We start from the raw sequence: 14,293 nt of genomic DNA on the forward strand, positions 1-14,293 counted from the left end.
TTATACTGATGATTTAAATCACTGGCAAATTAGGAATTATAAATTTTAAGCTTAATTATATGATATAAAGAAGAATGTAATTTGAGTGTTGAGTTTTGAATTAAACTCTAAGAAAATTTAACACCAGAACATCTTTTTAACAGAGTAGTAGTATCTAAAGAAAGAAAGATAAATATACCAGCAAAATTGGCTATTTTTAGCTGGATAGGTAGAAAATCTGGGAAAAAAATCAGTTTTTAAAGTAGTACTTTGCATTTATTTAAAAAATTGATCTTTTCAATTGAAGGCCCAAGATTCCTACCAAACTCCTCAGAATCCTGGAATGGTGCCTCGTCCTAGTGAACTGTATTACAGTAAAATTGGCCCTGCTTTGAAAGCAGTTGGACTTAGCCTGGATGTGTCCCGTCGGGATTGGCCTCTTCATGTAATGAAGGCAGTGTTAGAGGAGTTAATGGAGGCCACGCCCCCAAACCTTCTGGCCAAGGAGCTCTGGTCGTCTTGCACAACACCTGATGAGTGGTGGAGAGTTACGCAGGTGTGTGCCTTGTGTTGGACTGTAATCAACATTATTCTTTCTTTTGCCTGCTGCCTTATCTATCTTTTTTATCTTCCTTATCTTTCTTCTTCTGTTCCTCCAGATTTGATAGTTTGAGACCTATATTGGAATCTAATAGTATAGTTATAGTGGTGTGGCCCTCACTGTGTCTGAGGGCAGGATGGGGAAGTGGTTGTGGATGAAATAGAAAGTAGAATAAAAAAATTTAGACTGGGAAAAACTTGGGAGACTGAAGAAAAGTATTAATCCAGCATTATGGTAATGATTAACTAGCAAGGGCAATGATGTTGTATGTGGCTGTCCCCTGCAGAGCTTGGGTGATAAGTATGCCTCACCCTGAAGAGTGTTTTTTATTTGTTGATTTATTTTAAAATAAGGATTATGGTGTTTTGTAAATTTTAAAGTATCACATCCATGTTGGAGGGAAATCTCCTGTTTAACCCCTGCCCCCTTTTCTTTAGTCTTATGCGAGATCTACTGCTGTCATGTCTATGGTTGGATACATCATTGGCCTTGGAGATAGACATCTGGATAATGTTCTCATAGATACGACGACTGGAGAAGTTGTTCACATAGATTACAATGTTTGCTTTGAAAAAGGTAAAATAAAAGGAGACTTTTATATTCACGTGAGGGTGAAATGTTTTTTATGAAATGGCAAAAATAGAACTTTTTTTTTTTTTTTTTAAGGTAAAAGCCTCAGAGTTCCTGAGAAAGTACCTTTTCGAATGACACAAAACATTGAAACAGCACTGGGTGTGACTGGCGTAGAAGGTGTTTTTAGGCTTTCCTGTGAGCAGGTATGTGGTCTTCTGCCTTTGCCTCTTTTATTATTCATGTGAAATGACAAAAAGCACATGTTAATGGGGAAACTTATGGTAACCCTTAAATCTCTTGTGCAAACAGGTTTTACACATTATGCGGCGTGGCAGAGAGACTCTGCTGACACTCTTGGAGGCCTTTGTATATGATCCTCTGGTGGACTGGACGGCAGGAGGCGAGGCTGGGTTTGCTGGCGCTGTCTATGGTGGGGGTGGCCAGCAGGCTGAAAGCAAGCAGAGCAAGAGAGAGATGGAGCGAGAGATCACCCGCAGCCTCTTTTCTTCCAGAGTAGCTGAAATTAAGGTGAAGCCCAATGTTGTAATAAGTCATCATCATTTTTTTGTTAATAGAGTAAACATGTTCATTAAAAAGTTGAGTAAACCTGTTTCTGTACTTTTTTGGGGGCAAGACTGTAATGTATAATATTGACACGGTGCTTGAATGTGTGGTAATTTGATGCCATCTTTTTGTTAGGCAGTTCTCCCATACAAACACGTAGGTTTATATTCCATAGTCCTGAGAGGTAGGTTAATGAAAAAAATTTTTGTTTTAAAATATGTTGACATGTGTCTGCTAATGATAATTGTAAATGTTCTTTAATTGGATAGTCTCCCTTCCCTATCAGGTAGCCAGTGATTCTAATCTCGATCTGGGTGCACATTGGTAACTAGAGGGTGTTATGGAATTGAGCCTGTCACTTTATGTCTGTGAATTTGAATATATTAGTTACTTTTTATGGTGGAGGTGATGCCATCATTCCTTCAGGATTTTGTTGAGATTTAAACAAAATGTGCAGAATGTGCTTTTGACAGACATTATTGTGTCTCACAGTTGACCCTGTTATAATCATCCTAATTATAACACCTTTTTACAGGTGAACTGGTTTAAGAATAGGGATGAGATGCTGGTTGTGCTTCCCAAGCTGGACAGCAGCTTAGACGAATATCTAAGCTTGCAAGAGCAACTGACAGATGTGGAAAAACTACAAGGCAAACTGCTGGAGGAAATAGAATTTCTGGAAGGAGCTGAAGGAGTGGATCATCCTTCTCATACTTTGCAACACAGGTATAAAACTATGATGAATTAGGGCGGCGCCTGTGGCTCAGTGAGTAGGGCGCCAGCCCCATATGCCGAGGGTGGCGGGTTCAAACCCAGCTCCGGCCAAACTGCAACAAAAAAATAGCTGGGTGTTGTGGTGGATGCCTGTAGTCCCAGCTGCTCAGGAGGCTGAGGCAAGAGAATCACGTAAGCCCAAGAGCTGGAGGTTGCTGTGAGCCGTGTGACGTCATGGCACTCTACCCGAGGGCAGTACAGTGAGACTCTGTCTCTACAAAAAAAAAAAAAAAAAAAAAAACTATGATGAATTCTTATTTCTAAATATGTTCCCTTAAGGAGAATTTTCACATATGTGTAAGCATTTTCAGTGTAGATTAAACTTACTGCAGCATCTCAGGTAAATGATAAAAGATCCCTGATTATAGTTTTAGAGTGTTATAAATAACAATTTACTTAAATTTTCTTTTTTATTATCTTTAAATGTTTGAATGACTAATTATGGGAGATAGGTGAGTGTTAATAGTTAGACACTTAGAATCAGGGCATGCAAGTTTTAGTTTTCTCAGTACAGTTATATGAATCCTTACTCATTTGTACCGTGGCAGTTATTTCATGTACTTTGCTGAGTTTTTTACACATTAGATAGGCTGATCTAAGTGAATGAACCTTATTGGAACAGGTGCCCTGTAAAGGGTAGTTTGAATATGAAGGTGTCAAGCATTGCATTAGGCTCTTAGAGTACAGAGACCTCTCAAGCATCTGTCTTTAACCTCTAGTGTACTAAAACCTTGAGATGTGGTAGTTTTATTTTGAACATTGTGAGCATAGTTGAGGAGATTACAAGGTCAAGAAAATCCAGAGAAGCAAGGGACATTAGAGCAAAGCCTTGAAGACTGAAAAGGACCTTACCAGGAGCCTTAAGTATGAGCAAAGTCTAGGTTACAAAAGTAAGTAAGAAAGAACAGCAAGTGATCTTTTGTTTGTTTCCCCATCAGGTATTCTGAACACACCCAACTACAGACTCAGCAAAGAGCGGTTCAGGAAGCAATCCAGGTGAAGCTGAATGAATTTGAACAGTGGATAACACATTATCAGGCTGCATTCAATAATTTAGAAGCAACACAGCTTGCAAGCTTACTTCAGGAGATAAGCACACAAATGGACCTTGGTATGGGTTGACTTATTTTAAATATATGTATCTGAGCATATGAGTTTCATAGTTGTGTGTTTTTATGTGGGGTTCTGCTTTGTGCTCCCTTTCAGTTCCTATTGACTTAAAATGGTTTAACTGTGATTAATACTGTCTTTTACCAAAAGGGCCCCCAAGTTATGTGCCAGCGACAGCCTTTCTGCAGAATGCTGGTCAGGCCCACTTGATTAGCCAGTGTGAGCAGCTGGAGGGGGAGGTTGGCGCTCTCCTGCAGCAGAGGCGCTCTGTGCTCCGTGGCTGTCTGGAACAGCTCCATCACTATGCAACTGTAGCTCTGCAGTATCCGAAGGCCATATTTCAGAAACATCGAATTGAACAGTGGAAAACCTGGATGGAAGAGCTCATCTGTAACACTACAGTAGAGCGCTGTCAGGAACTCTATAGGAAGTAAGTGGATAGCACTTTTTCTTTTTCTTCTATTTTTTAGGGAGTGGGGGAGGGGAGAAGGAAGAGGTCTCACTGTGTTGCCCAGGCTAGAGTGCAGTGGCATCATTGTAGCTCACTATAGCCCAAATACATGAGCTCAAGCGATCCTCCTGCCTCATCCTCCCCGTTAGCTAGGAATACTGGGAAGCGCAGCACTGTGCTAAGGTAATTTTTATATTTTTTGTAGAGATAAGAGTCTCACGATATTGCTTAGGCTGGTCTCAAACTCCTGGTCTCAAGCATTCTTACTGCCTTGGCTGGCTCAATGTCTAGGATTGCAGGCGTGGGCCACTGGGACTGGCTAATTTTCTTTATTTCTCATTGAAAGTGGAAGCAGCATTTTGTTCAATTTTTAGTTATATTTGTATTTTGTTTTTGTGAAAAGTTATGGATGAAATTAAAATAGAGTCACTTTGGTTTTGCTTTTAAGAGGATTTAAGGTCAGGTTTCTCTTACAAAAACTATGTTTTCTTTCTCTAATTAAAGTATATCCTCGTGTAAGAGTGGGGGGATTGGTTTAAAGAGAGCTAGGCTCAAACATTGACTTAGCATTTACCAACCAGTTACCTTAGGAAATTACTTAAGCTCATGACACTTTATCTGTATGATGGAAATAATGGTTCCTTACTGTTCAAGGTTTGTCTGAGGATCAAATACAATATTCTTTTTATATTTTGTAAAGTGTGAACATTATTTACAAACAGGGAGGTGGTTAGGTTGTCAACAAGTACCTCTCTCTTTTATAGATATGAAATGCAGTATGCTCCCCAACCACCCCCAACAGTGTGTCAGTTCATCACTGCCACAGAAATGACCCTGCAGCGGTATGCAGCTGACATAAACAGTAGACTTATTCGACAAGTGGAACGCTTGAAACAAGAAGCAGTCACTGTGCCTGTTTGTGAAGATCAGCTGAAAGAAATTGAACGTTGCATTAAAGTTTTCCTTCATGAGAATGGAGAAGAAGGGTCTTTGAGTCTAGCAAGTGTTATTATTTCTGCCCTTTGTACCCTGACAAGGTGAGTTAGCTAAACTCAGATTGGACCAGTTCATCATCCTACAAATACTAGTATTTCATGTTTCTTATTTTTAATCCCAGACTTAAGATATTATTTTACTTTCCTTTGCTTGATTTCTTTTCAGATTTTGAAGTATCCTTTTTTATGTGCACGTTAAACTAAGTTTCACTATAGAAATGCTTATCTAATTTAGGCGTAACCTGATGATGGAAGGTGCAGCTTCGAGTGCTGGAGAGCAGCTGGTTGATCTGACTTCTCGAGATGGAGCCTGGTTCTTGGAGGAGCTATGCAGTATGAGTGGAAACGTTACTTGCTTGGTTCAGTTACTGAAGCAGTGCCACCTGGTGCCACAGGACTTAGACATCCCCAACCCTGTGGAAGCGTCTGAGGCAGTTCACTTAGCCAATGGAGTATACACTTCACTTCAGGTAAATACTTCTCATTCATCCGAAAGTGAGTTTATTTTAGATACTGAGTATTGTCTTCCTCATGTTGTTAGTCTAAAAGAGTGATTTGACTTTCCCCTTTGTATGCTGCCATAATAACTTGGTTATAGTTGTATAAGTTTATTCTTAATATAAGGCTTTTAAGTCTCCAGATGTGTAACTCAGTTAAATTTGGAAAATGTTAAATATGTTTCTCACATACTTACAGGAATTGAATTCAAATTTCCGGCAAATCATATTTCCAGAAGCACTTAGATGTTTGATGAAGGGGGAATACACGTTGGAAAGTATGCTTCATGAACTGGACAATCTTATTGAGCAGACAACTGATGGCATTCCCCTGCAGACTCTAGTTGAATCTCTTCAAGCCTATTTAAGAAATGCAGCCATGGGACTCGAAGAAGAAACACACGCTCATTACATTGATGTTGCCAGGCAAGTGAAGGCTAGCTATGCCCTGTTTCCTTGTGAAAGAGATGGGGCAGCCAGATAAAGGAGTTCTCAGTCCTTACTTTACTATAAGTTTACTTTTAGTTTTTAGAGCAGATATGATTACTCACGAATACTCATACATGTATCTTTATTTATTTATTTATTTATTTTTTGAGACAGAGTCTCACTTTGTTGCCCTTGGTAGAACACTGTTGCTCACAGCAATCTCAAACTCTTGGGCATAAGCTATTCTTTTGCCTCAGCCTCCCAAGTAGCTGGGAATACAGGCACCCACCACAATGCCCAACTATTTTTTGGTTGCAGTTGTCATTGTTTGGCAGGCTCGGGCTGGATTCGAACCTGCCAGCTCCGGTGTATGTGCCTGGCGCCCTAGCCGCTGAGCTACAGGTGCTGATCCGTCATACATGTATCTTTTACAAAGTTTTTTTTATTTTGAAATAACTAGTGTCATAGAAGATGTAAAAGGAAAAAGTACAGAAAGATTAGTATCTAAGAAAGTAGAATAGTAATGAACCTTGATTTTACTAACTTTAGCAATTGTCTGCACCCAATCAACCTACCTTAAATTGTGCTGCCGTGGTTGTTTTATTTGTTTGTTTGTTTTAGAGACAGAGTTTTAGTTTGTCGCCCTCGGTAGAGTGCTGTAGTGTCACAGCTCACTGCAACCTCCAGCTCTTGGGCTTAGGCAATTCTCTTGCATCAGCCTCCCAAGTTAGCTCTGGGACCACAAGCGCCCACCACAATGCCTGGCTATTTTTGTTGTTGTTGTTGCAGTTTGGTGGGGCCTGGGTTCAAATCTGCCACCCTTGGTATATGGGGCCGACACTCTACTCACTGAGCCACAGGTGCCGCCCTCCATGGTTGTTTTAAAGCAAATATATTTTATTGAATATGTAGATAGTGTCTTGACTGCAATGTTATTATTTCATCAAAAATGGTAGCAGTAAGCGATTCCTTTTTTGTTAAATTTTCTCTATACATATACTTGTGTTTGTTTGGTTTCCACTTTTTGCCCTCACAAAATTAAAAAGGCTTAAAATTTAATAACAATAACAATGTTTAAGATAAAGACTGGAAACAAAAACCTCATAAAGAAGGGATGAAGATAAATACATTCAGAAAATAAATCAGATGATTGCTGCAATGAAATATTAAGCAATAATAATACTGCAAAAAAGTAACATTCACATTGTCAGATAAGGGTGTGTCTATCATAGAATACTTTGGCTTTGAATAAGTGATTCCTTAATGTTAATTATCCTGTATTCAGAAATTTCCTATTTTCTTATGTTTCTTTGTAGTTGTTATATTCATGTAATAGGAAACAGTATAATTATTATTAGCATAAACAAAATCAGCTAAATAGTGATTTAGGTTAATCACATTAATAGCTCTGTCCTATAATTTCTAGCAGTACTTACCAAGTTAAATGATAGATCTAAATACCTTTCTTTCACACTAAATATCAGACCTCATTTTTTCTTCTTTTAATATCTTATTCAGGTTCCTTTTATCCTCAAAGGGAAGAATGTTTAATGTGTGCTTTGAGGGACAAGCTTGGTGCCTGATTCTGTGCAGCCCATCTGTGCTTTGTTTCAAAAAAGCTCTTTTTTGATAATCTCAAAGAAAATTCATACCATCTTTGCAGCTCTTTTTTCATTAGACATTTCTGTAGTAATGTTAATTTAAAAATTAACATTTTTAATTCTCTTGAAAACTCTTAATAGTTCTAGCCATTTGGAATGATTTCTGTGTGTGTATGTGTGAGATGAAGTTGAAATTCCAGTTAATTTTAGTTTGACTCATAGTAATTATGAGTACTGCGAATTGTATTTTGGCTTTTGATATAAAATGTTTAGACATAGTGTCCGATTACCTAAGTGCTATATAAGTTTTAATGTGAGGAGTGAATTTTAAAATGTGTGTAAACCCAAACTGAGTATAACAAAAATATGCATTCAGTTCACTGTTTATAGTTGGTTCTGCCATATGGCAGTACTGTGAACATACCTTACAATTTGCAGGCCTACCAGCTTTAGAATTTTGTGATTCCTGACATTTTCAAAATGCGATTCATCTTGCTTCATATTCTGTGTGTAAAGTGAGACTAATATTTAATATAGTAATTTTTTAAATTGTCGTAACTCAAGTTTGCATTAAACTTAATCACATGAACAGTTACTAATACTAAAATTTAACTATTAAGTTAGACTTTTGATTGACATTGAATACCATTTCATCATAACATTACTCCCTTAATGCCAAAAGTTTAGACTTTGGCATTTTCTAAACTTTGCCTACTGTCTGTGAGACTTACCCAAAATGCATTACTCGACAGTGAGGGTTTAACTCCCTTTTGTTTTCCCATAGGGTACTACATGCTCAATATGGTGAATTAATTCAACCAAGAAATGGTTCAGTTGATGAAACACCTAAAATGTCAGCTGGCCAGATGCTTTTGGTAGCATTTGATGGCATGTTTGCCCAAGTTGAAACTGCTTTTGGCTTATTAGTTGAAAAGGTAAATATTGACTTCATTTTAAGAATAAGGCAAGTGAAATAAAGGAGTTGTGCAGTGTGTAGAAAATAGAGAAATGAAATTGTTTTTCTTTCATTTGCGTAGTTAAACAAAATGGAAATTCCTATAACTTGGCGAAAGATTGACATCATACGGGAAGCCAGGAGTACCCAAGTTAATTTTTTTGATGATGATAACCACCGGCAGGTGCTAGAAGAGATTTTCTTTCTAAAAAGACTACAGACAATTAAGGAGTTCTTCAGGCTTTGTGGTACCTTTTCTAAAACATTGTCAGGTAATAATATTCTACCTTTAAGCATAATGGGTTTGTTTGTGTAGTACTATAGAAGAGGGCAGGGTAGAGTAGGCTTAATTTAGTTATATATTCATAAAATCTTGAATACTTTAAGCAGTACATTATTTTTGTATGAAATACTTTAAGGAAATTTTCTCTTTTTAGGATCAAGTTCACTTGAAGATCAGAATTCTGTGAATGGGCCTGTACAGATTGTCAATGTGAAAACTCTTTTTAGAAACTCTTGTTTCAGTGAAGACCAAATGGCCAAACCTATCAAGGCATTCACAGCTGATTTTGTGAGGCAGCTCTTGATAGGACTACCAAACCAAGCCCTTGGACTTACACTGTGCAGTTTTATCAGTGCCCTGGGTGTAGACATCATTGCTCAAGTGGAGGCAAAGGACTTTGGTGCTGAAAGCAAAGTTTCTGTTGATGATCTGTGTAAGAAAGCAGTGGAGCACAACATCCAGGTTGGGAAGTTCTCTCAGTTGGTCATGAACAGGGCAACGGTATTAGCGAGTTCTTATGATACTGCCTGGAAGAAGCACGACTTAGTGCGAAGGCTGGAAACCAGCATTTCTTCTTGTAAGACAAGCCTGCAGCGGGTTCAGTTGCATATTGCCATGTTTCAGGTAAGGATTTCTCTTTGTAAAGTGTTTTTCCTCAATGTAGGAAACTTGAAAAACTGGGGGAAAGTAATATAAAATAGTACAAAGAAAGATTTTGAAAGTACCTGAACCCTGCCAACCCAGTGCATGTTTAACATTTTGGTATTTTTTTCCCCAGTGCTCCTTATTTCTTATTTATTTATTTATTGGCAGAGTCTCATTTTGTCACCCTTGATAGAGTACCATGGTGTCATAGCTCATAGCAGCCTCAAACTCTTGGGCACAGCAGTCCTCTTGCCTTAGCCTCCCAAGTAGCTGGGACTACAGGTGTCCACCACAGCACCTGGCTGTTTTTTTAGAGTACGGTCTTGTTATTGCTCAGGCTGGTTTTGAGCTCCTGAGCTCAGGTCATCTGCCTGCCTTGGCCTCCCAGAGTGCCTCATTTCTCTTTTACATATTTGAGAGCATTTCATGTTTACACTTTGAATTTGTTTCCATCAGGACTGTATGATAAGCATTATCTGTGTTATTAAGTATTTACAAATAAAATTTATAAATAATTTTTTTTGTTTTTTGAGATAGAGTCTCACTCTGTGGCCCCGGCTGGAGTGCAGTGGTCTTATCACATTTAGATCACTGCAGCCTCAAACTCCTCAGCTCAAGTAATCCTCCTGCCTTAGCCTCCCCAGTAGCTGGGACTACAGGCACCACTACCACCACCACACATAGCTCACTTTCCTATTTTTTTGTAGAGATGAGGTCTTTTGTATGGGTTGGTCTTGAACTCCTGGTCTCAAGTGATCCTCTGGCTTCAGCTTCCCAAAGCACTAGGATTATAGACATAAGTCACCAGATCCAGTCAATAAATATAATTTTCAATGATTGAAATTGTTATGTAGATATGTATTATTGTATTTTTTTTTTTGTATTATTGTATTTTTTAATGTAAAATTAAGGTTCTCCTAAAGAAATTTCTGTTTTCCTGATGTGATAAACAGCTTTGGCCATAAATCTGCCTTCATTTTGGGAACTTTTTTAGAAGCCTGTTTTTGTCCTTGATTATTTATAAAATGGGCAGTATGAGGATATAGGCTTTGGTGATAAAATGGATTTGGATTCAAATTAGACTGAGGTGTATAAACTTGCACTTAACTTCTCTAGCTCTGATTTCCTTTTTTTAAACTGTAGAATGGAGACAATACCTCCCTCATAGCTCCCTCGTAGGATGATATCTGTGAGGATTGAGTATGATTATCTATGTAAGAGGAGAAGCACAGTAGACATCATTATAGCTATTTGTCTTATTTCCTTTTTCTTTGTAGGCTTCACTGTTGTTAGTAGTGTCAATGAAGTTGTAATGCATGGAATAATTAGGGAACAACATTTTCTGGAATTGGCTTAGGCACAAACAGTACTTTGGGTCATTTATATTGAAGCTGCTTTTCAATAGTGATTTGTTGGTTTCAGCTCAGTTTTATAATTCGCTGTTTTCTTAGCACACAAGTTAAGAAAATAATTTAATCAGACTTCTAAAATTGCATTCGTTATATATTAATAGTCCTGTTATAGCATATTCCAGGATGAGTATATTTTATTGTTTCTAAAAATGTTCAATGATGACAAGTTTTGTATGTTTTTCAATTCATTCCCTTAAAAATCCATAGTCTTTTGGAAAATATATAGTAAAGTCCCCTTCAGTTTTTTTCTATCTGAACACATTTTAAGCACTAAACAAATGTATAATTTTTGAATTATAGCCCAAATATCCCTTGGAACTTCTGGGGTCACCTTTACAGCATACAAGCTGACTTGATCTTCTCAACACTTGCCTGCCTCTTTTTGTCACTTTCAGGTTCTGTGTTTGGAGAGTTTGTTTTCCTGTGACTGCTGCTGCTGATTTTAGTCTCCTGCTCAGCCTCCGTGCTGGACAGCTCAGCTGCCTGCCCACGTCTGCTTTATCCTCTTAACTGGAGATTGTCTTTAAGGGACTGTATACTAGACTTTTATATACATTACTGATCATCTTCAGAATTACTAGTTAAATGTTGCGTGTTACTGATGAAGAAATTGGTCAGCTTGGATGTGATTCTTTTATAGAGTTTCTTCTGTTACTCCTTCCTGCTCACCTGCAGCTCACCTCCCCATTTGCTGTGGCTGGGTTTTTTTCTTCCCCTAGTCCTGACTTGCACCTCTTTCCCATATTCATCTAAAGATTTTTTGCTGCTTATTTTATTACATTTCTTTTTCTTTGAACAGTGGCAACATGAAGATCTGCTTATTAACAGACCACAAGCCATGTCAGTAACACCTCCCCCTCGGTCTGCTATCCTAACCAGCATGAAAAAGAAACTACATACTCTGAGCCAAATTGAAACTTCCATTGCAACAGTTCAGGTGTGTTTTGTCAGCTCTTCCTTCCAGCATATCTCGCCTTTAGAAATAACTTATAGTGTGATTGTTAGTGCTTTGTATATCTATATGTTTGTCCTTGGCTTTTAAGCCAGAGGAACATAATCTTTTGTCATTTGTTTTTTATTTTTTACCCACCAATGTAACTAAATCTTATAGTGAGAGTTATATTTTGAACTAGGAATAGAAAATACTAATTATTTCGTTTTTTTTTTTTTTTTGAGACAGAGTCTTGTTTTGTCGGCCTCGGTAGAGTGCGTGGCGTCACAGCTCACAGCAACCTCAAACTCTTAGGTGTAAGCGATTCTCTTGCCTCAGCCTCCCAGGTAGCTGGGACTATAGACGCCTGCCACAATGCCCAGCTAATTTTTGGTTGCAGTTGTCATTGTTGTTTAGCAGGCCAGGGCCAGGCTTGAACCTGCCAGCCTCCATGTATGTGGCCGGTGCCCTACTTACTGAGCGACAGGCGTCAAGCCTATTTCAGGTTTTTAATGAGTTCAATCATTACATTATGTGTTAATATATGTATTAAGGGAAGCCTGGTGATTGAAAAAAATTTTGTGTGCTTAATTTGTTTTCTGAAATGCATATAAACAGTTATCTGGTTCATTATTATTATTAGTATTATGGTTTTTTTTTTTTTGAGAGACAGAGTTTCACTCTGTCACCCTTCATAGAGTGCTGTAGCATCACAGCTCACAGCAACCTCCAGCTCCTGGGCCTAGGCGGTTCTCTTGCCTCAGCCTCCTAGTAGCTGGGATCAAAGACAGCAGAATATTTTTCCAAACTGTTATTGCTGACTAGATTAATAGTAGAGTAAAATTAAATATCATTACTTCTGGAATAGTTGTAAAATTACAAAGAAAGGGCAAGAGTTCATTTTTTCATTGTTATAAATAAGGAACATGTCTTTTCTATGACTGTACACTTCACAGAAATCTTATTTCAATCTTCAAAGAACTAAACCCCAGAAAAGTTACATTATAACTTCTATAAAATTTTATAAAATACTTGAGAGATAGGAAGTGGAGGATGTCATAAACATTCACTAAGATTCTGCTGACTTTTATAGGAGAAACTAGCAGCCCTGGAAGCAAGTATTGAGCAGCGACTCAAGTGGGCAGGTGGTGCTAACCCTGCATTGGCACCTGTACTACAAGATTTTGAAGCAACAATAGCTGAAAGAAGAACTCTTGTCCTTAAAGAGAGCCAAAGAGCAAGTCAGGTATTGTGACTCAGATGCACCATCTTTGTATTCAGCTACAGGATCATATAACTTACTGAAAATTGTGTGTGGGATAACCTGGGGAGCTTGAGAGCCCATGCTCCATTTTAACACCCCAGGCACTTTTTAGGGCATCCCTTAGGGTAGGCTACAGCCATTTAGTTCCCCAGAACCTTGCTGTCTTTTGAATACATTTTTTCCCACGTAACAATTAAATGTCTTATGATCTGTGCCATACCAGAGGTTGTAGATTAACTTTGATGTGATAGAGAGAGAACCAGAAAAATTATCGTGGAAGTTTTTGACCAGGCACAAAATTATACTAATAAAATGATACCCATCCCTCTTGATAACCCCTCACCAAAATTTAGTAATTATCAACTTGAGTCCTGTATTATTGTATACATATTTCCTACTCTTCCTTTTCATCTCTTATTTAATGGAAATCTCAAATATTTTTATTTTAGTATGAGCCTATTAGGAGAAGAACTATTTAAGAACATAAATCAATATTATTAATCATACCTTTAAGATGTGCTTAATATTGACAAATAATCTAGTTAAAGCTTTGGGTCTTATAAAATTAATTAGGAATAGAAGCAGAAGGGGAATATTCTGGCAGCAATGTTCTCTGAAATTTGGACATAACAGAAAATTGCAGCTGGATATAACAACTGTTTATTATGGAGTAAATTTTCTATGTAAAATAATTACGTAGAAGATATGTTTGTTTACCTAATGGCTATTATGTGCTTTTGGCCATTTCAGATTTCACAGTACTGGCATAAAATAAAATGTACATTTACTTCTAACAGCCTTTATGAGGATCTGGTTTGTTTCCCAAAAGAGTCATACGTTTTCAGGACCAATTCTGGTCCTCAATTCTGGAAGTGAGAAGGTAGTATTTTTTCATGTCATTAATTACTTTTCTACCCTCATTGTGGTGATTCTGTTTGTCTCTTCACAGGTCACTTTTCTCTGCAGCAATATCATTCATTTTGAAAGCTTACGAACAAGAACTGCAGAAGCCTTAAACCTAGACGCTGCGTTATTTGAACTAATCAAACGGTGTCAGCAAATGTGTTCATTTGCATCACAGTTTAACAGTTCAGTGTCTGAGTTAGAGCTTCGTTTATTACAGAGAGTGGTGAGTCTTGATTTTGGTGGGAGTAGAGAAACTGATTAAAAGAAGGCCAGTGTCACACTATCAAAAAATCATTCTAATACATTCCCTCAGTTTGCATGTA

The 14,293-nt window shown here is 37.8% G+C and overlaps 1 protein-coding gene across 2 annotated transcripts in view; it reads left to right on the forward strand.

Moving 5' to 3' along the window:
- The window catches only part of SMG1 (SMG1 nonsense mediated mRNA decay associated PI3K related kinase), a 115,857-nt gene that overhangs the window by 88,219 nt on the left and 13,345 nt on the right, over positions 1-14,293 (forward strand). For both annotated transcript variants that reach the window (XM_053555882.1, XM_053555883.1), the window contains 16 exons: positions 287-535; positions 1,018-1,156; positions 1,247-1,356; positions 1,463-1,681; positions 2,253-2,443; positions 3,430-3,602; positions 3,752-4,031; positions 4,817-5,089; positions 5,283-5,517; positions 5,744-5,970; positions 8,359-8,509; positions 8,612-8,801; positions 8,967-9,436; positions 11,669-11,806; positions 12,894-13,046; positions 14,014-14,193. In XM_053555882.1, the coding sequence (XP_053411857.1) occupies positions 287-535; positions 1,018-1,156; positions 1,247-1,356; positions 1,463-1,681; positions 2,253-2,443; positions 3,430-3,602; positions 3,752-4,031; positions 4,817-5,089; positions 5,283-5,517; positions 5,744-5,970; positions 8,359-8,509; positions 8,612-8,801; positions 8,967-9,436; positions 11,669-11,806; positions 12,894-13,046; positions 14,014-14,193 (3,378 nt within the window). The remainder of the gene's footprint in view (positions 1-286; positions 536-1,017; positions 1,157-1,246; positions 1,357-1,462; positions 1,682-2,252; positions 2,444-3,429; positions 3,603-3,751; positions 4,032-4,816; positions 5,090-5,282; positions 5,518-5,743; positions 5,971-8,358; positions 8,510-8,611; positions 8,802-8,966; positions 9,437-11,668; positions 11,807-12,893; positions 13,047-14,013; positions 14,194-14,293) is intronic.

Source organism: Nycticebus coucang, chromosome 12, assembly GCF_027406575.1.
Source record: "Nycticebus coucang isolate mNycCou1 chromosome 12, mNycCou1.pri, whole genome shotgun sequence".
Lineage (NCBI taxonomy): Eukaryota > Metazoa > Chordata > Mammalia > Primates > Lorisidae > Nycticebus > Nycticebus coucang.